A 27,545-nucleotide genomic window follows, 5' to 3' on the forward strand; every position below is an offset into this window, starting at 1 on the left:
AGAGGAGTCTTCTTCAGACGTGGGCGACCACTGGGGAAAGTACATCTCTGGAAGTCGGTAGTTCTCTGCTAAAAGGTTTGGTTTTACATGTAAGTTCTCAATAAACAGGAACAGAATCACCTCGGAAGGTTAGGGCCCTCGCCTCTATCTGATGACCCTAGGGACCCATGAAAAGTTCAACGTGAGACTCTGAAGAAACAGAGTAAACCTCCAAAAAAATTGTAAAAGATGGCACAAGGCAAGGCAGAGTACAGAGTGGAGTAAGAACAAAACCAGAGAGAGCTGAGACTGTTCAGACAGGGTCTCGGAATGCCACGCTCCCCATCTGTCACAGCCTCCAGGCCTCCCACACGACACACCACATAAACACCCCTTCAGAGAGCTGCAGCTTATTCAAAGTTTGTTCCATCAGATGCTTCAAAGTACACATGTACCTGAATGTAACACAAATGTAGCAATGCGAGTCCAAGCTTCATACTGAAGGTGCTGGTTGGGTAGCACTCCCCTGTGCCCAGAGAGCCCTCAGATCCACCACACTGCCCAGCACCTTTTTACGGTGTAACAACAGTAATGTTCCCTCCCTTCTACTTCACCATAGCTCCTGCAGGAACGAAATCTTGCTTTATTTGCCTCGGTCAGCCCTAGTGCAAGAATTGGAACTGGCACCAGAATGACACCAACATAGATTCGTTGACTGGACACCTGGTTCTGCTACACAGGCATGGGCACCTATCTATGCATGCTCCATTTCTTAATCTCTTTTGAATACATTTTAAACTTACTTTTCCAGTTGACATCTCTGTGACTTTAGGCCTCTAACCAATTCTGCAACACACACAACTGTGTCATCCACTGTATATCCTGTTTGAATAGGTAAAACTGCTTTCCCTCCTTTTATGCTTGTAATTATGAACTGATGTGTATTTCCAGTTACTGCCAGAAGGGGGAAGGAAACTGCAAAAGTACTTGTTACTACAACGTATTAAAGACTGAACCTAGAATAGCATCGCAACTATTCTAAGGATCCTTTTAAAATACCCCAAAGAACATAAACCAAAGTTTCTTTGTGAGCTATTTTTCTTTGTGATACACAATACAATCTAAAAAGATGTTGATAAAAACAGCACTTTTATCATTAACTTCCTAGGGTTCTGACGGTGTGTAACACTGAGCAGGACACTAAAGCTCAGTCTGCTTTCTACCCTCTGCAGTGGTGCTCCACAGGAGACGTGGAACACGTTTTGAAGGAAAGCAAACGACACAGTAAGTGTAGCAGAGAAAACAAGGCAGCCAGGCCCAGTCTGCTCCTGCTCCGTGGCTTCCTATGATTTGCATTTCAAGTTACTTTACATACACATAGTGAGTATCTTTAGGCATGTATCCTTTCAGAACCTTTTCCATGTATTTATAAATGTACATAAATTTGCTTTACAACAAAGATATTAACTTTCGCAACTCATCTCATTAAGCTGAAAAAATATTCGCACTATACAGACAAAACATTAGTGCATTTTTAAACCTTTGACAGATTTTGAAAAACGGACCTCCACATGAGCATTACCACCTTGCACGTTCCCACCAACTGTTTCTCCACATCCAAACAGTAACTGTCACTAACCATGAGGCAAAACAGCAGCTCACGTTTTAACCTTAGTTTTCATTATGTATTGGCAATCTTATCCTTGCAATGCTTTTATGCTGGTACAACGTACCAGACAAAATGTTCCACTCTAAGTGTACAATGCAGGGACGTCAGTCTTGTGCACTGACCACCACCATACAACTCCAGAACCTGTCCATCTTCCCAAACACTGCCCACTACGTGGTTAACTCCTCACTCACACTCCCCGCCAGCTCCTGTACCCACTATTCTGTCTCTACAGGAATTTACCCACTCGAGGCGTGGCATCTACACGCAATCATACCCATATTTATCCTTGTGTTGCTGCCTTGTTCCTCAAGGCTCATCCATGCTGTGGTATGGTATCAGAGCTCCATTTCTTTTATGGTGGCTAAGGCTGCACATACAAGTATCACACTGTTCATCTTCTCATATCCAATGGCGATGGACGCTGGGATTGTTTCTATCTAGTATCTGTTGTCAATAATTGCTACCAACAGTGGTGTCTCTGCCTTTATCCCGGAGCAAAACTGCTGGATGCCATAGGTAATCCTCTCTTAATTCTTTGAGAAACTGCCAAACTGTGTTCCACAGGGGCTCTATCATAAGCAATGCACGGGGTTCCAATTTCTCTACATCCTAAAACAAACAAATTGCTCTTTATTTCTACTTTAAAAAAACCACAACTACTCATACTAATGAGCATGACAGGCACGGAATTGTGGTTCTGATTTGCATTTCCCTGGTGATTAATGATGCTGACCATCTTCTCATGTGTCCACTGGCCACTAGAATATGTTCTCTGGAGAAGTATCACTTAGGTAAAGTCTGCCCACATTTGAACTGGGCTTTCTGTTGTTACTGTTAGACTCCTTTATATATTCTAGATATTAACCCTGTATCACATTTATGATTTATAAATATTTTCTCACTCTAGGGTTGCCTCTTCTTGACTGTATCCCTTGACACACAGAGGTTAATACTGGTGAATTCAAATTTATTTTTCCTTTAGTTGCCTGTGCTTTTGGTGTCATATTCAAGAAATCACTGATAAAAAGTAACATCACGAAGATAAGCCTCCTATAGTTTTTTCGATTTTCTTTGACCCAATGTTCTGTATAAATTCTTAACGTATCTTATCAAAATACTACAAATATTTTCTCCCAAAATTTGTCTGTCAGTTTACTGTATCTCTGTTATAAAGAAATCTTAGATGTCTTACTTGGTCAAATTTATCAACTTTTTAAAAGGCAAATGCATTTTAGGTCTTAAGAAGGTCTTCCTGGGGCCGGCTCTGTGGCACAGGGGTAAAGCCACTGCCTGCTGTGCTGGCATCCCAATTAGGTGCCAGATCAAGTCCCGATACTCCATTTCTGACCCAGCTCTCTGCTATGGCCTGGGACAGCAGCAGCAGATGGCCCCTAGTGCTTGGGCCCCTGCACCCACGTAGGAGACCTGGAGGAAGCTCCAGACTTCTGGCTTCACATCAGCCAGCTCCAGTCAGTGTGGCCAACTGGGGAGTGAACCAGAAGACTTTTCTCTCTCTTTCAAGTAAATAAATCATAAATTTAAAAAAAGGTTTTCTTTAATTAGCTTCAAATAATACCCAATGTTTTCTACAGTTTTTTTGTGTCATAGTTGTTTCTCTTGCATGCCTGTTCAAAATGCCACCTCTAAGAAGTTGATCAAATACTATTTAGTTTAACTTACCAAGATTAAATTCCTCCACAAATATATACTCAGTTATTTAACAAATTGGAGTAATTTTATGGCCAGTCTAATTTTTCATGATATTCAGTATTCCTAAAAGTCATTTTAAAGCAAAGCATCTGAGGACTGAAGGGAATCCACTACAGCCAATTAATGAACTTCTACGGCTAATAACTTCACACATAATGAAGACTTCAGTTCATTCAAATTTCATGTAGTTGACATGTACCATGAACACACATGAGAACTTTATTCTAAGTGACTCACACATCAAATTACTGCATGACACAAGATCTCCAGCCCGCCATGAGGAAGTGAGCCATGCTGTTTAGACAGGCTAAGCCTCTGAGACCTAAACCTCAGGTCACTGAACAGGTCTGCTTCGGTGGCTATTTTGTTTCACTTTCAAACTTATGTATGCCACTAAATCCTAACTCTAAAATACTAAATGAGAAAACTGCTTTTTATGTTCATTAAATTCTTCTAGGGGCAGGCATTTGGCACAGCAGTTAAGACACTATCTGGGACAACTTCAGCCCACACTGGAGTGCTAGGTTTGAGTCCTGGCTCTAAGCTCCAGTCCAGCTTCCTGCTTATGTGCACCCTGGGAGGTAGCAGGTGATGGCTCAAGTAGTTGGGCCTGCCACTCACATGAGAGAACTGGATGGAGTTCTGGGCGCCTAGTTTTGACCTGGTACAGTTCCGGCTGTTGTAGGCTTTTCAAATAAATAAAACATGTTTTTAAAAAATGTGTAATTCTGACACTTATTTGGCCATAGCAAGAAACAAGGACCCACACATCCCCTGCTTACTGTCATTTCACAAATCCAGAGGGTCGAGAGTTAAGCCAGTTAGAAGGGTCATGAAGGCAGCTGATAAAAATCAGTTTTATGCTCTCTAAGGTAACAACTTCTCTATTACTTTGGTATATGGTTGCCAAACAAAGTGATCTCTCTTACCCCTAGATGCTCAAATGTTAACCCTCACAAACAGGCCTCAATGGGGACAACCTGAACCCTTCTTTTTACCCTAACACCAGCATTGTTCTCTACATTAAGCTGATGTTAAGTGCCCAGCTGAGATGTTTTAGATACACAACACATATATTCATTGTTTTTCTCCAAATACACCTTTTAAAAAGATTTATTTATTTATTTGAAAGTCAGAGTTACACGCGGAGAGGAGAGCAGAGGGGAGGGGAGGGGAGGGGAGAGAGACCGACTTCCATCTGCTGGTTCGCTCCCCAACTGGCTGCAACAGCTTGAGCCAAAGTGGGTGCAGGAGCCCAAGGACTTGGACCATCTTCCACTGCTTTCCCAGGCTATAGCAGAGAGCTGGATCAGAATGGAGCAGCTGGGACTTGAACCGGTGCCCATAGGGGTGCCGGCACTGCAGGTGGCAGCTTTAACCGCAACACCACAGTGCCGGCCCCCCAAATACATTTTTAAAACCAGGACCTATGCAGGAGCTTCTCCAATCCTCCTCAATACATCCATTACTACTCACACAGATGTTTATCCATCCACAACAAACAGATGCCACTTATTATCAGTCAAGTACTAGGGACAGAGCTATGGCTAAGACAGATTCCGCTCTTGTGTTATTTAATAAAACATAATTATCAATAAATAAAACATTATTTAATAAAACATGCTACCACTAGATACAGCTTAACTACACTTAAAGCCAAGTGACCAATCTGATCTGAATTATCACCCTTTAACATGAATTATTCGTGGGGGAAAACCCCTGTAAAGATGAGAAGTCAGGGCTGGTGCTGTGGCACAGCAGGTAAAGCTACTGCCTGCGATGCTAGCATCCCAAATGGGCACCAGTTCGTGTCCCGGCTGCTCCATTTCTGATCCAGTTCCCTGCTGACGGGAAAAGCAGAAGATGGCCCAAGTGCCTGGGCCCCTGCCCCCATGTGGGAGAGCAGGAGTTCTTAGCTCCAGCCATTGCAGCCATCTGGGGAGTGAATCATTGGATGGAAGCTCGCTCTCTGTAACTCTTTCAAATAAACAAATCTTAAAAAAAAGGCCGGCGCCGCGGCTCACTAGGCTAATCCTCCGCCTAGCGGCGCCGGCACACCGGCTTCTAGTCCCGGTTGGGGCACCGGATTCTGTCCCGGTTGCCCCTCTTCCAGGCCAGCTCTCTGCTGTGGCCAGGGAGTGCAGTGGAGGATGGCCCAGGTGCTTGGGCCCTGCACCCCATGGGAGACCAGGAAAAGCACCTGGCTCCTGGCTCCTGCCATCGGATCAGCGCGGTGCGCCGGCCGCAGCACGCCTCTGCAGCGGCCATTGGAGGGTGAACCAACGGCAAAGGAAGACCTTTCTCTCTGTCTCTCTCTCTCACTGTCCACTCTGCCTGTCACAAAAAAAAAAAAAAAAAAAAAAAAATCTTAAAAAAAAAAAATAGGACGGCGCTGCAGCTCAACAGGCTAATCCTCCGCCTGTGGCGCCTGCACACCAGGTTCTAGTCCCGGTTGGGGCGCTGGATTCTGTCACAGTTGCCCCTCCTCCAGGCCAGCTCTCTGCTGTGGCCCGGGAGTGCAGTGGAGGATGGCCCAAGTCCTTGGGCCCTGCACCAGCATGGGAGACCAGGAGGAAGTACCTGGCTCCTGGCTTCAGATCAGCACGGTGCGCAGGTCCCAGTGGCCATTGGAGGGTGAACCAACGGTAAAGGAAGACCTTTCTCTCTCTCTCTCTCTCACTGTCCACTCTGCCTGTCCAAAAACAAAAACAAAAAAACCCAGAAAACAGGAAGCTCAACATGAGTAACATGGATATCTTCACTGAGGAAAAAAAATTTTAGTGTAATGAACATTGCATAAATTTAGAGTAACTAGAACAATCTGAAAGTATCAAAACTGTTAAGACATCTTCTTTAAGGAAGTAAAATCGTCTGATTTATATACACAAGGAAAGTACTTGGAAAGACTATACAATTTCCCCTATAAAACAGGCAGCTCCAAGTTTATCAAATTTCTTCCTCTAAGTTTAAAATTACCATACATAAAATTCTGTATATAGTATCTGTGATTAGCAAATACACTTTGTACAATTTACACTTGAGTCACCTCCAATTTGTTCGCAATTTTAAATTACCGAAGTCTTAACTGATAATTTGTTATCTTTCATTACATATGGTTTTGGGGAAAGAACATGGATTTTGGAGAAGCCACCTGAAATACTCTAACATGTGTTTGAACTGTTCAGGCCTCTCATTTCTATGGTAAGAGACAGTCTCTTCCCTTCTAGTGTTGTTTCAAGGAACACACTAAGTATATGTAAAATAATTAGCACCAACTCTGGTTCACAGTCATTTTTAACTAAGGTTGTCGGAAATGCTAACTCAAGCATGGGGGATGAGGGGAGAGGAGGTGAGCACAGTACAAAATGCAGTAAAACACAATGTCGAACCTAAACATAACTGTCTGAAAAAACTAAAATAGTGTGATAAGCACTAAAATAGACAAAGGGCCAAGTGCTTGGGAAACAGACTGGGAGAGGTTAACTGACAGTTAAGAACCTGAAGGATGTGAGATTTGGACTTTCAAGAAAGAATACTGAGTTCAGCAGGACAGGAACAGACATGTCCTTCCATCTAGCGAACACAAGGAACATGAATGAACGTTACCACGTCCAGAAACACACACGCCTGCAACAGAGCAATTGTAGGGAATGTGGAGTGGAATGACTGGAGATCAAACTAGGGAGACACACGGCTTACTTAGGAGTCTAGACTTTATCCTCTGCGTAATGGCAAACCAGTACAAGCCTTTAAGCAAGAAAGCAACAGAGTCCAATCTCACTTTAGGATGGTGGTGCTGCAGTGAGTGACCGGACCGGGCAGGAAGGACAGGGAGATCATCAGAAGCCTGCTTCAAGAGAGATGACCTGAGTTTAATAATGGAAGTAGTAGTAACAATAGAAAGAGTACACACAAATGAAATACAGCAAAGAGTGCAAAGATTGTCAAAAGGTGGCAGAAATGTGCCTGGCCTTGAGAATACCAGAGAACAAGTTGACGGTTAATTCTGTCAGTTACTGAGAATCTAATACATTGTGGGAAAGGGAGAAATTTGGGACACTCTGTATCCGAGGAAATTTAACAAATACAGCATGCAGAAGGGAATAAAACCAAAGATAATGATAAAAAGAGGGAGGACACGTTAAGCAAGACAAAGTATGGTGCTGCCATTTAAGGAGAAGAGACTAGAACAAGGAGCCTGCAGGACAGTACTATCACAGAAGCCCAGGGGAGCTGTGAAGTGTTAGGTGAACAAATGGGAACCTGAATAAAGACTTCAGAAGGTCTCAAGGTTTTTAACTTTGGAGTTCTTCTAAATAAAGTAAGTTTTTCTGTGATCAGATAAACAAAATTATAGGAAATGAAAAAAAATCAAACCATCCTTTGGAAAAAAATAAATTAACTGTTGCAGGAATTCAGATTTCATCAAGAATTTTATCTGCATATGGATTTGTCCAACAGGGTAAATCTGATGAGAACCTATCAATTTTGGTACAAAGAACCTATCAATTTTGGTACAAAGGACTTTAACATTTGAAACAAGCATTAATCTGTTTAACTGTATACTGTATAGTAAAAATATTAGTTTAGTACTCTGAAACACACTGTAGTACAAAGGAAAATCAAATAGCACACACAAGAGAAAACCAGAGGCAAAAGTAAAGCAGCTATGTGAATCCTTCATCAACAGTCCAAAACAACTTGTCAAGCAATTAACTGCGCTTAAAAACTCAAACTCTTCATCTCCTAAACTCACGGGACATTTCAAAAATTCCTCAACACTTACTAATGGTCTGCCAACTGGTCTAACCATGAAAATTTGTCTTTTAACTTCCTTATTTAAAAAATATATATATATATGGTGAGGTAAAAGTCAGAGTCAATGGTTCATGCAAATATAGTTCTTATCACACTGCTTCCACCTCCCAAGTAGTTGTTGTCACACTTCTTTTTTGAATATGCTATGGTTATTAACACAGAGTTGGCTAAACATAATTTGTATTGCAATGTTTCACTTCAGACTTACAATCAAATTCAGACATTAGTTAACTTGAGACTCATGACTCAGTTTTCTAACTCACAAAATGAAACCAATGAGTTCATGTTGTACAAAAACAAGTTTTGTCTCTGTTCATATTAAATTTTAATTAAGAGAATCAATTTCTAGACTATCAAGACAACTACCACAAGAGTATTTTACATAAATACAAAGGGACAGTTATTGGACTTTGACAAGTTACTTAAACCACTTTGGTTATAAATTAAGCACTTGATGTCAGTGTCAAAGGAAAAAACGGTTCTGAGGCTTGATAATAAATTACAAGAAAAGGCAAAGTACTGCTAACTCTAGACCTAAATATATGCAGTAACAGTCTAGAAAACTTAAAAAAACTTATCGATAAGAGTCTTAAGCCAAAGGAAATAATGTACTACAGCAGAAACTAGTTCACGCGCAGCATCTAGTAGTAACGACATACCTTTTCTTTCTGTTTTCTGTGCAGGGACAGAAGATGTGGGTGTAGGCAGTTTTGACAAAGTAGATGCTCCATTAGCATCAAATGATTTCTTTGGCTGGTGATCAGACTGCAGCGTAAATGGACTAGAAGGAAGAGCGCCTGGGGCAGCAGCTGGATGAACCACTGGCTTGATGGGGTGCTGTACTGGCGCAGAACTACTGTGAGTGTCTGCTCTTGGCAGTCTGTAGTCTCTGTCATTGTGTCTGCTTGTCTGAGACAGAATATTCTGTGGGAGCAAACTACTGGCATCACTGGAACGCTTGTCTTCCACTTTAGTTCACAGTTCGAAAAAGATGTTGGAATGACAGAAAGGGGAAGAAAAAAGATTACGTTAGAATCCTCTCTTTAACATCAGCTGATTCAGCAACATTCTTGTTCTTATGTATCTTTCAATAAAACTGCAAGCCCAGTTAGTTTCTGCAGTTTTACCATGGGTATATAAATATCCAAATAGTAAAAGAAGAGTTTTTACTCAACTATAAATATCTATGCTCAAATTTCCAGTGGGCTATTCATTCCTTAGGATTCTTCAGAACCACACTGTTGTTCAAACAAAACATTAAAAAGAAAATCAGTATTTAGAGTTACAACATTTCACTCAAATTTTTAATGTTATAAAACAGAAAAAGTGTTTTTCTGTAACATATGGACCATAAATTCAAATTAAATTATCCACAGTGGTTCAACTGCAAAGAAATATCGACTTTATTAGCCTGCTTCCTCTAAATGCTATGGTACTAAACAGCGGCTCTAAAGTAGTTTATGCCAGAATGTAAATGGCCTCATGTAAGATGACTGAGCACACCATCTAGTATGTAAACCAATTCAGCTTTCTTAATACTAACAAACACCAGAGTAACAAAATCATGTTACTTTCAGATAATGCTATCTGAAAATAGAAATCCTACAAACTGGTATCACCGATTACATTAAAACAGATCCTCTCTCAATCTAAAACCAAAAAAATTTTAAATTCAGAAATGGGCACTGGAAAGTCTAAGCTCTATCCATAAATTGATGGGAAGCACTGTTTCCACAAAACAACATGACAAAAGGAAAATCTGGACAATCACGTTCACTAAGTTTATATTTACCAAAAAAAGTCTCTACCCTGAACTCCAAAATGCCCATCAGTAACTGGAATTAAAGTAACCAAGGAAACACTAACATTCCAGTATATGATGCTCCACCACTCCCATTCACTACTGCTTTTTCCAATTCAAAGACCAGTATAGCAAAGAAAGCCACACACTCAAACTGCAAGTCAATTTTAAATCTGTCAGTACACAACCACTGTGTCATAACACAATAAAAGGCACTGGGATAGTCAAAAATGCCAATCACATCAAAACCCAAGGTCTTTTAACAGTGACAATATATAAAATTAGTAGACTCAGGTATCCCAGCCTGTAACGCCATTGCATCATAAACTATCAACCTCCATGGACATAAAATACTCAGTTTTATTCCAGAGTTTTTATTACAATAGAAACCTTCTGTTTGAATAGGAATAATATCACCCTCAGTCCTACCACTTTACTACTAGAACTTTTCATTTTCTTGACTAAGAAAATTACATTTCCAGTTCATATGCTATAGTCAAATGTATTAAATATACTCAAGATGAACATTAAAAATCATACTTGTACTATTTCTAAGTGTTAAAAAGCAGTGTGGGGGGGCATTAGAGGATCCAAGGAAGCCACTGCCACACAGCCTGCTATCATAACTCTAAACACAAGGCACTGAGGTAGCTAATTGTGTGTAAACAGCCCCCTGGGAATACGCTGCTAGCACCTAGCAAGTACACGCAGGGTGTTGGGTTCAACAACATACACCAAGACAGCTTCCCACAACCAAGACCTGCCAGACTTAAAAATGCCACCAATGCTAAGAGAAACCCCAACAAGGTTTCTCGAAACACACAGCTTTCACTCTAACAAGCCACAGTTTAGAGATGGAAACATTCTACTCATAAACTTTTCAATGTCAAGTTGTACTAACATATCCTTCAAAACTTAATGTATCTTCCCAAGCCTTCCCCCTCTTAGCCATCACACTTCTGTGGGTAGTCACCAACAGGTTTTCAGCCTCACCCCATGGATTGGACATAAAGGAAAACTGCCAACATTTTTTGATAGGCAAACTCAAACACTTAAATGGCTTACTGACCATTACTACCACAGCAACTACAGCTCACTTGATCACTAAAAAGGAAAAAGCAATGATACAAAGTGAAGTCCCTTCTCAACCATTTTAAAATGCCAAGGAAAAAAGGTGTTAGAGCAGAATTTCATTTCAACATGGCCACAGACCCACTAAACCCTCATTTGCTTAGGAATCAGCTTAAGTGTGCAGGTAAGAACCACAATTTCATTTATAGCAGAAAAGGATGAAAACTATCCACATGTCCACGGATAAAGAAGGTACATCAAAACAATGCAATACTGGGCAGACAAGAGAGCAAATATGCAATTACAAATGCACATAAAAACACAGCCCTGAAATATTACTGGGGGAAAAACAGCTCAAAGCCAGTAATATACAATTCCATTTTTGGTATAAAAGCTACATACGTAATTTCAACACAAAATTTATATGCACAAACAAAAAAGGGATAATTCCCAAAATGTTACTATGTCTTAGGGTTTAAAAAAAAACCTTACCTGTCCTCTAATTTTTTTTAAATAAAAATGCCTTCCTTTGCAATCATGACGAAGGGGCTGGTGTTGTAGCACAGCAGGTTAAACCACTGCCTGTGACACCAGCATCTCAGATCAGAGAGCCAACTCAAATCCTGGCTCCTCCACTTCCCATTCAGCTCTCTCCTAATGCACCTGGGAAAGCAGTGGTATACAAATGCTTGGGCCCCTGCCACCCTCATGAGACCTGGATGAAGCTCCTGGCTTTGGCCTGGCCCAGACACTGCAGCCATTTGGGAATGAATCGGTGGATGGAAGATCTCTCTCTCTTGCTATAACTCTGCCTTTCAAATCTTTTTTAAAAGGTCATAAAGAAAAAAGCAATAAAACTACTGAGTCTAAGAAACAGATGCATACAGATAAACAATTTAAAAACATAAAAATAGTTATTTTAACTTTCTGTCAGATCTTGCTAATTTCTCCCTTCATTTATTATACCCAAAGGGAAAGAGGTTATTTTCAAAAAAAGGTATTAGGCTCTGCTCTTTCTCCTCTTTGGGATCCTCACCCACTAAATAAAGAAGCTTGGCCCAATCCAGTACTGCACAACTTCAGGATCTAGCCAGCAGGACAAGACACCTGCTGTGCCAACACATCTACTTACTTAAAAAAAAGAGGGGGGGTGTTTTTCATCTCAATAATCCTCTATGTATGTACCCCCTCAGTTTGATCAGAATGCCCGGAAGCTGGGTGCTACTCATTTACTTCAAAAGGAAAGCCTCCTGTGCAGATCCCGATGATCCTGTGCAGTGACGAAGACTTCAGTGTGGGGCCTCTGTCACTCAGTGTGGGAGAGCTGACTCAGAGTGCCTAGCCCCAGGCTTCGGCAATGCCCAGTGCAGGCTGAGGACACTCAGGGAGAAACCAGCAGATGGAAGCATTCTCTGTCTCTCAAACAAGGGGGTGTGAGGAGGTGTGCTGTCTTGATTTTGTTTGCCAAAAGTCAATTACTTAATATGAAACCCAAGTCTTCTGTCACAAAATAGTGTTCTTTAATTTCCAGTTACCTTAAATCAATGTTTTCTAAAAACTGAGTATAATTTCATTAATAAATTTAAAATTTTAATGTTCCTAGGAGAACATTTCAAACAGTCATCCAGAACTATGTTTTATCTTAAGTAATTTTCCCCCAAATAATCAGCATTCCTTCCTAAAATCAAAACACACCCCGGGGGGTGGAGCCAAGATGGCGGAATAGTGAGGGCGTGCACCAATAGTCCGGGAAAATTTAGTTTAATAAAAGGGGAGTTATGGTAGCTTCAGAAAAAGGATCAGGAAAAAATTGCAGAGGAAACTCTTCTGGATCTAGTGGCTGTGACTCGGAGGACCTACTGGGAGAACAAGGTCGCCCACCGTGCAGAAGCCGAGCTGCGGGAGCCGCAGGGTCTGCAAGCCAGTGCAGGAAGGGGAGTAGATGTCACACAGACACCAGCGGGGAGAGTTGGGATGCCCAGGGCTCCGAGTCCACACATCGGCGCTGGAAGGGTAGGTGAGTTCAATAACCCGAGACATTGGCGGGGAAAAGGCGGTCAGAATCTAGAGGGCAGCGGGAAAGTGCACCAGACTGACTACAGGAGAGAAGGAAAAAGGTGGGAGGTTTCTCTCTCTGCCAACCTTGCAAAGGTTGCAAGGCTGCAAGGCTTGCAAGAGTTTGCAAGAGTTTGCAAGAGACAAAGAGCAGGCCCCCTCTCTGCATTTACATAACAACAGGGGAGGGCTAAGGAACTGAGTCACTACAATTCAGTAGCCTAGGCAACCCAGTGGGAGTCCAGAAGAGAAACAGAGCCTGAACAGACTCTTTGGGTAGAAGCCAGAGATCGGAAGCTAAATACCATCAATTCTGCACAGCTGTGCGGTGCGGTATTACCTACCTCCTGAATAAATAAAATAAATAAATAAAAAGAGAGAGATTTACCATGCATAACCTGAGGGTGTCACCTTTGCACACCCGTAACCAGGAAGAACCAAGCAGAGCTCTCAGGCCACACCTATCTCAAGCCTCCAAGGCTCCTCCAACAGCAGGCAGTCCACTTAACACATAGTATAAAATAAAAAAAAAATTAAAAAAAAATGCACAGTGACGAAAGAAGAATTAACTATGCCAAGCAACAAACACAGAAATCGAAAGAACAAGATCAATGATGACACTATGATGCCTCCAAATAAACAAAACACCCCAAGCCAAGATTATGAAGATGATGAGATAGAAGAAATGCAAGATACGGATTTCAAAAAAATTATGATAAGAATATTTAGAAGTTTTCAAAAGCAAATCCTTGAACTACAGAAATCCTTATTGGACAGGATTGAAAATCTCTCTCGTGAAAATGAAATTTCAAGGAAGAATCAAAATGAAACGCAGAAACTAGTAGAACAGGAAAGTGTGATAGTGAAGAGAAATCAAAATGAAATGAAGAGCTCAATAGATCAAATGACAAACACATTAGAAAGCCTTAAAAACAGAATGGGTGAAGCAGAAGAGAGAATATCGGGCTTAGAAGATAGAGCACAGGAAAACATACAGTCAAACCAAAGAAAAGAAGAGGAAATTAGAAATCTAAAAAATATTGTTGGGAATCTACAGGATACTATTAAAAAACCAACATTCAAGTTCTAGGAGTTCCTGAAGGCATGGAGAGAGAGAAAGGATTAGAAGGCCTTTTTAGTGAGATACTAGCAGAGAACTTTCCAGGTTTGGAGAAGGACAGAGACATCCTAGTACAGGAAACTCATAGAACCCCCAATAAACCTGACCAAAAGAGATCCTCACCATGACACGTGGTAATTAAACTTACCACAGTGAAACATAAAGAAAAGATCCTAAAATGTGCAAGAGAGAAACGTCAGATTACTCTCAGAGGATCTCCAATTAGACTCACAGCAGACTTCTCATCAGAAACACTACAGGCTAGGAGGGAATGGCGAGACATAGCACAGGTGCTAAGAGAGAAAAATTGCCAGCCCAGAATATTATATCCTGCTAAGCTCTCATTTGTGAATGAAGGTGAAATAAAAACCTTTCATAGCAAACAGAAATTGAAAGACTTTGCCGCCACTCGTCTGGCCCTGCAAAAGATACTTAAAGATGTGCTACACTCAGAAACACAGAAACACGGCCATCAATATGAAAGAAGGTAAAGGAAGAAAACCTATCAGTAAAAGAGCATGGGAAGCTCAAAGCATATACTAGAAAATATCTCCGGGAAAATGGCAGGGAAAAGTCACTACGTATCAATAGTCACATTGAACATTAATGGTCTTAACTCTTCAGTTAAAAGACACCGATTGGCTGATTGGCTCAAGGAACACAACCCAACTATTTGTTGCCTACAAGAAACACATCTCTCTAACAAAGAGGCATGCAGACTGAAAGTGAAAGGTTGGAAAAAGATATTCCATGCCAACAAAAACCAAAAAAAGCAGGTGTAGCCATATTAATATCAGACAAAATAAACTTTAATACAAAAACTGTTAAGAGAGACAAAGAGGGACACTATATAATGATTAAGGGTTCAATTCAACATGAAGATGTAACTATTATCAATGTATATGCACCTAATTACAGGGCACCAGTCTATTTAAAAGATATGTTAAGGGACTTAAAGGGAGATTTAGATTCCAATACAATAGTACTGGGGGACTTCAATACTCCACTCTCATAAATAGACAGATCATCCGGACAGAAGATCAACAAGGAAACAGCAGATTTAATTGACACTATTGCCCAAATGGATCTAACAGATATCTACAGAACTTTCAATCATACATCTAAAGACTTCACATTCTTCTCAGCAGTGCATGGAACCTTCTCTAGGATTGATCACATACTAGGCCATAAAGCAAGTCTCAGCAAATTTAAAAGAATTAGAATCATACATGCAGCTTCTCAGACCACAGAGGAATGAAGCTGGAAATTAGCAATTCAGGAAACCCTAGAAAGTATGCAAACACATGGAGACTGAACAAATGCTCCTGAATGAACACTGGGTCATTCAAGAAATCAAAAGAGAAATCAAAAACTTTCTGAAAGTAAATGAGGATAACAACACAACATATCAAAACTTATGGGATACAGCAAAAGCAGTATTGAGAGGCAAATTTATAGCAATAGATGCCTATATCAAGAAATTGGAAAGGTACCAAATAAATGAGCTTTCAGCGCATCTCAAGGACCTAGAAAAACTGCAGCAAACCAAACACAAATCTAGTGGGAGAAGAGAAATAATTAAAATCAGAGAAGAAATTAACAGGATTGAATCCAAAAAAAAAAATACAAAAAATCAGCCAAGCAAGAAGCTGGTTTTTTGAAAAAATAAACAAAATTGACACCCCATTGGCCCAACTAACTAAAAAAAGAAAAGACCCAGATCAATAAAATCAGAGATGAAAAAGGAAACGTAACAACAGATACCACAGAAATAAAAAGAATCATCAGAAATTACTACAAGGACTTGTATGCCAGCAAACAGGAAAATCTATCAGAAATGGATAGATTCCTGGACACATGCAATCTACCTAAATTGAACCATGAAGACATAGAAAACCTAAATAGACCCATAACTGAAACAGAAATTGAAATAGTAATAAAGGCCCTCCCAACAAAGAAAAGCCCAGGACCAGATGGATTCACTGCTGAATTCTATCTGACATTTAAAGAAGAACTAATCCCATTTCTTCTCAAACTATTCAGAACAATCAAAAAGAGGGAATCCTCCCAAATTCTTTCTATGAAGCCAGCATCACCTTAATCCCTAAGCCAGAGAAAGATGCAGCACTGAAAGAAAATTATAGACCAATATCCCTGATGAACATAGATGCAAAAATCCTCAATAAAATTCTGGCCAATAGAATACAACAACACATCAGAAAAATCATCCACCCAGACCAAGTGGGATTTATCCCTGGTATGCAGGGATGGTTCAACATTCGCAAATCAATCAATGTGATTCACCACATTAACAGACTGCGAAGAAAAACCATATGATTATCTCAATAGATGCAGAGAAAGCATTCGATAAAATTCAACACCCTTTCATGATGAAAACTCTAAGCAAATTGGGTATAGAAGGAGCATTCCTCAACATAATCAAAGAAATTTATGAAAAACCCACGGCCAGCATCCTATTGAATGGGGAAAAGTTGGAAGCATTTCCACTGAGATCTGGTACCAGACAGGGATGCCCACTCTCACCACTGCTATTTAACATAGTTCTGGAGGTTCTAGCCAGAGCCATCAAACAAGAAAAAGAAATTAAAGGAATACAAATTGAGAAGGAAGAAGTCAAACTATCCCTCTTTGCAGATGATATGATTCTTTACTTAGAGGATCCAAAGAACTCTACTAAGAGACTATTGGAACTCATAGAGGAGTTTGGCAAAGTGGCAGGATATAAAATCAACGCACAAAAATCAACAGCCTTTGTATACACAAGCAATGCCACGGCTGAGAAAGAACTGCTAAGATCAATCCCATTCACAATAGCTACAAAAACAATCAAATACCTTGGAATCAACTTAACCAAGGACGTTAAAGATCTCTACGATGAGAATTACAAAATCTTAAAGAAATAGAAGAGGATACCAAAAAATGGAAAAATCTTCCATGCTCATGGATTGGAAGAATCAACATCATCAAAATGTCCATTCTCCCAAAAGCAATTTATAGATTCAATGCAATCCCAATCAGGATACCGAAGACCTTCTTCTCAGATCTAGAAAAAATGATGCTGAAATTCATATGGAGGCACAAGAGACCTCGAATAGCTAAAGCAATCCTGTACAACAAAAACAAAGCCGGAGGCATCTCAATACCAGATTTCAGGACATACTACAGGGCAGTTGTAATCAAAACAGCATGGTACTGCTACAGAAACAGAACAGATGGATAGACCAATGGAACAGAATTGAAACACCAGAAATCAACCCAAACATCTACAGCCAACTTATATTTGATCAAGGATCTAAAACCAATTCCTGGAGCAAGGACAGTCTATTCAATAAATGGTGCTGGGAAAATTGGATTTCCACGTGCAGAAGCTTGAAGCAAGACCTTACACCTTACACAAAAATCCACTCAACATGGATTAAAGACCTAAATCTATGACCTGACACCATCAACTTATTAGAGAACATTGGAGAAACCTTTCAAGATAGTGGCACAGGCAAAGAGTTTCTAGAAAAGACCCGGGAGGCACAGGCAGTCAAAGCCAAAATCAACTATTGGGATTGCATCAAATTGAGAAGTTTCTGTACTGCAAAAGAAACAGTCAGGAGAGTGAAGAGACAACCGACACAATGGGAAAAAATATTTGCAAACTATGCAACAGATAAAGGGTTAATAACCAGAATCTACAAAGAGATCAAGAAACTCCACAACAACAAAACAAACAACCCACTTAAGAGATGGGCCAAGGACCTCAATAGACATTTTTCAAAAGAGGAAATCCAAATGGCCAACAGGCACATGAAAAAATGTTCAAGATCACTAGCAATCACGGAAATGCAAATCAAAACCACAATGAGGTTTCACCTCACCCCGGTTAGAATGGCTCACATACAGAAATCTACCAACAACAGATGCTGGCGAAGATGTGAGGAAAAAGGGACACTAACCCACTGTTGGTGGGAATGCAAACTGATCAAGCCACTATGGAAGTCAGTCTGCAGATTCCTCAGAAACCTGAAGATAACTCTACTGTTCGACTCAGCCATCCCACGCCTTGGAATTTACCCAAAGGAATTTAAATTGGCAAACAAAAAAGCAGTCTGCACATTAATGTTTATTGCAGCGCAATTCACAATAGCCAAGACCTGGAACCAACCTAAATGCCCATCAACGGTAGACTGGATAAAGAAATTATGGGATATGTACTCTTCAGAATACTATACCGCAGTAAGAAACAACGAAATCCAGTCATTAGCAACAAATTGAGGAATCTGGAACACATCCTGCTGAGTGAAATAAGCCAGTCCCAAAGGGACAAATACCATATGTTCTCCCTGATCGGTGACAACTGACTGAACACCAAAAAGGAAACCTGTTGAAGTGAAATCGACACTATGAGAAACGGTGACTTGATCAGCATAGCCCTGACTATTTATGAACAACTTAATACATTATCCCTCTTAGTAGTTTTTTTTTTTTGTCTGTTCTACTTAATGTGACTGGTTTAATTCTGTAATTAATACACAGTTATTCTTAAGTGTTAAAATTTAACTGAAATGTGATCCCTGTTAAACATAAGAGTGGGAATGAGAGAGGGAAGAGATGTACAATTTGGGACATGCTCAGGCTGACTTGCCCCAAATGGTAGAGTTAGAAACATACCAGGGGATTCCAATTCAATCCCATCAAGGTGGCATGTACCAATGCCATCTCACTAGTCCAAGTGATCAATTTCAGTTCACAATTGATCATAATGAAAGGACTAAGAGTCAAAGGAGCACATAAACAAGTCTAATACCTGCTAATACTAACCGATAGAATACATAAAGGGGAGAGTGATCCAACATGGGAAGCGAGATACACAGCAGACTCATAGAATGGCGGATGTCCTAAACAGCACTCTGGCCTCAGAATCAGCCCTAAAGGCATTTGGATCTGGCTGAAAAGCCCATGAGAGTATTTCAGGCATGGAAAGCCAAGACACTCTGGAAAAAAAAAAAAACCTAAATGAAAGATCTCTGTGAGTGAGATCCCAGTGGAAAGAACAAGTCTTCAAAGAAGGAGGTACCTTTCTCTGAAGGGAGGAGAGAACCTCCACTTTGACTATGACCTTGTCTAAATAAGATAAGAGTCGGTGAACTCAAAAGGCTTCCATAGCCTTGGAAACTCATGACTGGAGCATAGGGAGATTACTGATGCCATAAACAGGAGTGTCAATTTGTAAAGTCAACAACAGGAGTCACTGTGCACTTACTCCTCATGTAGCATCTCTGTCCTTAATGTGCTGTACATTGAGATTTAATGCTGTAACAAGTACTCAAACAGTATATTTCACTTTGTGTTTCTATGGGGGTGCAAACTGTTGAAAGCTTTACTTAATGTATACTAAACTGATCTTCTGTAAAAAAAAAAAAAGAAATTATCAATTCCCAACTTGACTCTCACTGGGATTAAACATGACAATAGGTCTGATCTGGTTTCATCATTATTTAAAAAATCATCTATTAGTTTTCACTTTATGTTTCTGTGTGGGAGCAAACTGTTGAAATCTTTACTTAATGTATGCTAAACTGATCTTCTGTATATAAAGAGAATCGAAAATGAATCTTGATGTGAATTGAAGGGGATAGGAAGTGGGAAAAGGGAGGGTTGCGGGTGGGAGGGACGTTATGGGGGGGAAGCCATTGTAATCCATAAGCCGTACTTTGGAAATTTATATTCATTAAATAAAAGTTAAAAAAAACACCCCTAGTTTTTGTTAAGTTACAGAAGCAGGATTCAAATGCTCAAGTCTAAGAATTTCCAGAACCCATCATTTTTAAATTCTTTTCAAACCCAAAGCTCAGTAAAGAACCCAAGAATTCTACATGAAATTTAAATTTCATTCTGGGCAGAAGACAACACTGGGAATAGAATATCTGCAAGTGAAACTTCAAATTTAGAAAACAAATCAAAAAACAAATGTATAATGTTTGCTAAAAACCATTCTATTTATTTGCAATAAATTTGCTTTCAAAAGAACAGTAGGACATGCCTGCAATTTGGTTTATAGACGAGTGCCTTAGAACAAAGGGCTCTATAAAAGTTTTTTAGGAAGCATTTTTATTACTTTTGTACATGCTCCACACAGAGATGTCAGACAGACCTACGATCAGGGAGAAATGCACACATTTTCCACTTACAAAGGGGTTACACCCTGACAAACCTGTTAAGTTGAAAAGATCATTAAATTGAAAATGCATTTAATAACACCCAACCTACCAAAAATCACAGCTTTGCCTAGCCCACCTCAAGCATGCTCATAACACTTAAAAGTGCCCTATGGCCTAGAGCAGGGGGCAGGGAGGGGACAGAAGAGCACCATCTAGCACAAAGCCTATTTTATAATAAAGCACTGTCTCATGCAATTTATTAACTGTACTGGAAGTGAAACAAAAATTATTGTATGGGTATACATTTAGGCCACTGTAAGTAAAAAATCCTGAGTTAAACTATCTACATCCAAACAAACAAGTCTCTCATTGATAACAGTCATTATGTCACTATGCCTGTACCCATGATTCAATTACTGGATTGAAATCCACTCAGTTTTGTATCTGGATAGAAAAGCCAATCCCAAACATAAGATTTTGTCAGCTACCATCCTGATCACATTGTAGCCACTATGGGTGGTGAGATAGGCACACATGTCCTATTCTACTGTGTACCCTTCACTTCTCAAGACACAAGCTGGGGGAGGCTGGGTAGGAAAGACTAAGCAGAGTGCTGGTTCTATTTACTTTAATTAATGCATAGCGATGCACAGATTTGTGATGTATGAATGACAGGAATAATCCAACATTACAGTGGTTAGAGACAAAATTAATACTTACTTCCACTGGCAAACCCACTAGTGGCTGTCGCCTGCATCACCTCTCTTCTGTAATCTCTATCTTTCGGGAAGCTATTAACTGCCATCTTGTTTGCTTCTTTTTGTCTCTGTTCTCTAAAAATAGAAAATATATAAGCTCATAAAAATCACATCAAGGACATGGGTACCCATAATAGCTCCTGCCAAATATTCAAACAGTATATACAAAATCAAAGAACTGAATATGGTCTATAATTTATCTGGTATGGAGGTAAGCACACAGAACACTAATGTTTCTTCGTGATGGCAAAAGTATACCAATTATTTAAACCACTAATGCCACAGACAACTTCACAGTATTAATTCTACATATGTAAAAGACATGAGCATGATTGTCCCATAAGCTCTACAAACTTGTATTATAAATTATAACAGAAATGCACAAATGGAGATTAATAATGTAAGCATTTTATTAAATATACTAACTGCTCATAAGAACCTTATGGGCAGCTGCTCTCCTACATGTTAAGACAAATTATAGAAAACACAGTAAACAGGTCAACAACTGCAATTAAAAGAGGGAGTGATGATGTCTCAATAAAGAATCTAAAATTCAAATGCATAACACCATAAAATATTAACTTGTAGAATCAAGAATGGTAAATATAGCTCAACTAGATTAAAAGCAAATACCTTTCAAGCCACTCTTTTGGTTTTTCCCATTGTGAAACTTCTGTTCGACAGTTGTAGTAGTATTTTTTCCCAGAAGAGCTAATATGCTCAGACCAGTCATCTGCAGAATCATAAGGCTTAAAGATAATTTTAAACATGAGAAAATATTATTACTTAATAACCTGATAGCATCAATGATTTCCAAAGCATATACACGGAAACAAAAGCATACATATGAGACCAAAGCGCCTTACTCTGTACTGCTAATTATCTGAGTACATATAACAGTAGACTGGAAATCTTCATAAATCACAGAAAACCTTAAAAAAATCAAAAAAGGAAAAACACAGAAGCCCTCAATCACCATGGCTGAAATACGACAGCATGGTGACGAGGAGGAGAAATCACTGCCAAGTGACTAATAAAGCATGAGACCCTCAGTTCTAACTGCAGCACGCTAGTGGTCACACACAGTACAACAGAGAACAGTCTGCCTGTAGGTACTGCAACACAGTGGAAAAGGGAACCAACATTTAAAAAATATAGACAAAAAGTCAGCTGAAAGTTCTTTGTAAAATCCATGAGATGAGTCAAGCATTAAGTAAGACCCCCTGGTCTCATGTAATCATGACCAGCAGTATCACTCATTTTCCCACAACCAGAGCTGGTCTTCCGGATATGCTCACATATAGTCTCTTGCAGGTATCTTAGAGGAAATGTAACAATCACAATGACGGTAGAAAAATCTGAGAAGTCTAAGCTAAGTGTCTGCACTGAGCACAGGAAATGCAGTAAAATGTCAAATATTCTTCTAGTTGAGAGCCTTAACTATTTTTTTAAAATATTTATTTGAAAGGCAGAGTTACAGAGAGGCAGAGGCAGAGAGAGAGAGGAGACAGAGGTCTTCCATTCTCTGGTTCACTTCCCAGATGGCCACAATGGCCGGAGCTGCACCAATCTGAATGCAAAAGCCAGGAGCTTCTTCCTGGGTGCCCATGCAGGTGCAGGGGCCCAAGGACTTGGGCCACCTTCTACTGCTTTTCCAGGCCACAGCAGAGAGCTGGATCAGAACCAGTGCCCATATGGGATGCCAGCACTACAGGTGGTGGCTTTACTCACTATGTGAGCCCCAACCTTAACTATTTTTTCTAAGAGGTATGAGATTAAAATGAATAATGTTATACTATGGTAGCCTAACCTTCTGGGTTTGCCAAAGTGTATAATGACACAGTTTTATTTATTTTGAAATTTTTACTTGTTTGAGAGTCATAGAGACTGAAAGAGACAGATTTTGTCCATCTGCTGGTTCACTTCTCAAATGCCTGCATGAGCTCTGCCCAAGGACAAAGCTGTGAACTTAATCCAGGTCTCCCACATGGGCAGCAGGATCTCACCAACTTGAGCTATCACCGTTGCTTCCCAAGTCTGTATCCGCATGAAAAAGTCAGGAGCCAGAGGCAGGTGTTAAACCCTTGGACTTTGTACATGGGATGCAGCAATGTGGCTGCCAAGCTACACGCCCACTCAGTGGCACAATTTTGAAGCTTGAGAAATCAACTTCTACTCAATGCCTTGCCCTACCCAGTTTAATATTACCAGTTAGGAAACATGCTGAGAGAACTTAATGAGTTGTGCATAGGTCAGAAAACTAATTAGTGGTATATAAAAGGATCAAAATTCTGGTTTCTGAATGCTAATTATTTCCATTAAATAGACATCAATTCTGGAAATGCTTTAAAAATTTTGAGAACAGTTGGAGAAATGCTGCAGACTCTGCCATAAGTTTATATTCTGCAGTTTACATCTCAAAATAAGGAAAATATTGGACTTCAGCCCTGTGCTTCCAAGTCTCTAAAAGCAGTGGGGAGTTAATCTTCAATCATGAGCAGCTAGAAATAAGCTATGACAATGTTAGCAGGCCAGTCACAGATGCCGAATTCATAAAGTTCTCCATCACTCACTTCTCCCTGTAGGTAAATTACACAAAATCACCCTCCTCTTATAGATGTTGTCAACAGATTTGCTCTGCTTGGTTACATGGGGTTCCCAGATGGGCCAAAGGGGTGGAAAGTGGGATCTGAAGCTAGCAGACAGAAGATATGGCTAGCAGAGGGGGAGAACAGCGTGATCTAGAGCAGCGCTCTGCAAACTGCCCAAGCGCAGCCCTGCACCTTTCCTAGGGGAGATAGAGTTAGCACCACAACACACACACACACACACACACACACACAAGCACACACTCGTGCCTCTCTCACCAGGAATCTCCTTAAGATTCTGCTGCAACCTCCTGACAGTTACTAACTGACAGACCAGAGCCTGCAGAACCCTGGACTGTGACACTAGGTGGATTTGCCCATCAAATCTTAAGTCAGCACGTGCTAATGTCTTAAAGCATGTTCCAAGGTATAGCATTACAGCCAAATACCAGTAACTTCTGCCTATCTTCTCCCAACTTCCATCCTCAAGGAGTTAGGAAAGAAAATCAAGTAATGGAATAATTTTTAAGATACTAATGTGCAACAGATGTCAATTTTTTTTTTTACTAAAGGAATCAAATTGAAAATCAAACACAAGGACTATAGCCATTTCAAGTATTCTAAATTAGGCTTGAGATGATTGCCAGCACAGGTGCTAAGTAAGTTCAGAGTGTTACCCAAGAATCCTTAGGGAACTTGGAGGGCCGTTCACAGATCGAGACTGTTTTCACAGAAGACCAAGATGACTTTGTCTCTTCATGTACCACAAGCATACAGGGAGTTTATTAACAGCTGTCCAGGACATCTGTTTTCACAAAAGATTGGATACAGAAGCAGATAGGAAATTCTAAATGTCATCTACTAAGTCAGACACTAAAGAGAAGCTTGATGTCTTTTTGTTCTAAAATTTGTTCATACAGATACGCCCATATCAATGTCTAACAGTTTTCTGATTGCCATTTTAAGTAAATGATTTTAATCTCTTGAGTTTATGGTTTTAAAGATTTTACTCTGATGGGACACAGAGCATGCGCCAAGCAGCTGGTTCATTCCACAAAGGCCTGCAGCAGATGGGAACTCCACTTAAATCTCCCATGCAGGGTGGCAGGAGACCAACCATTCGAGCCATCGACTGATACCTTCAGAGCATGCAGCAGTGGGAAGCTTCAATGTAGAGTGGAGCCAAGACTTGAACCCATGGGAGTTAGCAGGAAACTACATGTTCCTATCGTAATCTAATGCTAGGGGGAGGGAAAAGTTCCCAATATGTGATACAGGCATTCTGATCAGCATCTTAAGTCAGATCAACTATCGCTCAGTTTTAATTTTTTTAAAAAGAGGTAGAGTTACAGATAGATAGGGAGAGACAGAAAGGTCTTCCATCTGCTGGTTCATTCCCAGATGGAAGCCAGGAGCTTCTCCCAGGTCTCTTGGGTGCAGGGGACCAAGCACTTGGGCCATCTTCTACTGCTATCCCAGGCCACAGCAGAGAGCTGGACTGGGAGAGGAGCAGCCGGGACACGAACGGGTGCCCATATGGGATGTCAACATTGCAGGCAGAGGCTTAGCCTTGTATGCCACAGCACCTGCTCAGTTTTAATTTCTAATATGATAACTGTTGATGGCAGATCACATAAACAACAGCTTTCAGTTTTTCCAGAAAAAAAATGGCTCCTGATTTTGGTTTGGTTCAGCACCAGCTGCTGCTGCAGCAATCTAGGGTAGTGAACCAGCAGGTGAAAATCTGTCTCCCTCTTTCAAACCAATCAATCAATCCTTTATTTATGTAAATTAACAGACTTTTCCATGAATAAAGAAGATTCACATGGTTTGCTGGTAGCACCTGCCAAAGTCCCTCAGCTTCAATCCCATCTCAAGTCTGCTCTGCAAATCTGATGTTAGTCCAAGTGCTGGAACAATGCAAATCACTTCCTCCCAGAAACACCAGAAGATGAAGCCACGGTGGGTTCTGGTCTCCAGCTCACCAGTGCAGTCCACCACATGAACTAGCGTCAGAGGCACTGTCTCCAGCTCTGTGTGTGCCTCCTCACCATCAGGTTCCGAAAATCTAAACTTCCTGCTATTGTACCACAGCCCTCTTGGTTTCCTCCTCTTTTATCCCCCCTCCCAACTTTTAATACCTATCATATCTGCTTACCAGTATATTAAGTTCTGTGTTAAAACACCCTACTTAATTATTTTTCCTAACTGACCCCAGACTAACACTCAAAACTATTCTAGATTTATGTGTACCTTAATATCCTTTTTTCCTATCCACACTACTTCAGTAAGAGAAAAAACCTGAAAGGTCTTGCCATGCCAATTAAGGTATAAAAATCACTCAAACACCCAAGCAAAACCTGCACCTTCGATGATTTTCTGTCTAATTGTTGCTTCTTTCCTATACCTTCCCACATTGCTACCTCAGATGACTTTCTGATTATAATTATGATACTGCTTTACTGATTAGATCCTTCAATAACTTTCTACTGCCTTTGTACATAATTTGTATTCCTTGCCAAGACAGACATTTTACCATCTAAAATACACTTATCCCTAATCTTAGGCTCCTGCCATTTTTCCACAGCATCAAATCCTCCCAGTTCTTCAAACATGCCGTGCCATCTCATAGTTCCATGTTATTCTTATTCCTCTGTATGCTACACAATGTTCCACCTATTCTACTGGCTAAGCCATATTTAAACCTGTTAAGAAGCGTTACTTACAGTTTCTATCTTCTTCATCTAAGCTGTGGCTCTTTATCCTGAGTGCCCTCCAGAGCAACTTTAACAAACACTGTGTTTTTTACTTTTCTATCTCCCCAAGTCTAAAAGTTCCTTGAAATGTGGTACTTCCCAGTGTTGTGGCTCAGCGGTTTAAGTCACCGCTTGCAGCGTCAGCATCCTATACGAGTGCCAGTTAGAGTCCCCACTGTTCCTTTTCTGATCCCGATTCCTAATAAAGCAGGTGGGAAAGCAGTGGAAGATACCTCGCAAGTACTTGGGACCCCACCACCCACGAAGGAAACCTGGGTGGAATCCCAGGCTCTTGGTTTCAGCCTTGCCCAGCCTCAGCTGTGACAGCCATTTAGGGGAGTGAATCAGTGGATGGAAGATCTCTCCACCCCTTTCTGTAACTCTGCGTTTCAAATAAACAAGCTTTTGTATTAAACATTTCTTAAAATTAGATGGGTCACATTATCTTGATTCTGTAGGCTTACATTCTAGCATATACCTAATAAAATGAAATTTTAAATTATTTCTGGTTAAATGAATACATTAGAAATCTGTGTTTAATCTGGACACTGAATAGAAAAATCCAAACTGAGTAGCAGTTACTTCAGTCTTAAAACACTTTATTATTTTTTTTTTCTTAAAACACTTTAACCATGGAAGTTTCATCTGAAGTTCTTTACAACTCACATATTGCAAAGACAAAACTCTGCTTAAGGTAATGCCAAGATGGTATTTCCTGACTGTCCTCAATTCTACTAACACCTGTAAAGTTTACTCACTACTTTAAAAGAGTGTTATTATTGTTGCAAATAAATACATTAAGAAAACATCAATTTTGGTTAGAACATAAGAAAAGACTGGATATAAGGAGCTTTGCCATCAGATTTTTGTAATGAATTCCAAAAGATAAAATTGGGCGTGTGTATTAATACTTACTGCATCTGAAGTTTTACTTGGATTATTGCTTGGATTAGAAGAATGTGAATTTGAACTATGAAGAGCACTGTGGTTGTGTGAATTTTCTTGTGGAGAGTAACTGGTCCCTTTAAAAAATAAAGAGGAAAGTGA

The 27,545-nt window shown here is 40.2% G+C and overlaps 1 protein-coding gene across 6 annotated transcripts in view; it reads right to left on the reverse strand.

The window, feature by feature from the left end:
* Positions 1 to 27,545, reverse strand: part of LOC149122776 (WW domain-containing adapter protein with coiled-coil-like) — a 51,199-nt gene that overhangs the window by 5,830 nt on the left and 17,824 nt on the right. For 2 of the 6 annotated variants that reach the window (XM_089311809.1, XM_089311810.1), the window contains exons 2-5: positions 27,414 to 27,520; positions 21,788 to 21,903; positions 21,117 to 21,229; positions 8,839 to 9,147 (exon numbers count right to left, since the gene is read on the reverse strand). In XM_089311809.1, coding sequence (XP_089167935.1) covers positions 8,839 to 9,147; positions 21,117 to 21,229; positions 21,788 to 21,903; positions 27,414 to 27,520 — 645 coding nt within the window. Of the gene's footprint in view, positions 1 to 8,838; positions 9,148 to 21,116; positions 21,230 to 21,787; positions 21,904 to 24,419; positions 24,548 to 26,468; positions 26,705 to 27,413; positions 27,521 to 27,545 lie in introns of those variants that run through there. The other 4 variants (XM_089311811.1, XM_089311813.1, XM_089311814.1 and 1 more) reach the window with 4 other exon arrangements.

Source organism: Oryctolagus cuniculus, chromosome 13 (assembly GCF_051225735.1).
Source record: "Oryctolagus cuniculus isolate XC-2025 breed Fujian yellow rabbit chromosome 13, ASM5122573v1, whole genome shotgun sequence".
Lineage (NCBI taxonomy): Eukaryota > Metazoa > Chordata > Mammalia > Lagomorpha > Leporidae > Oryctolagus > Oryctolagus cuniculus.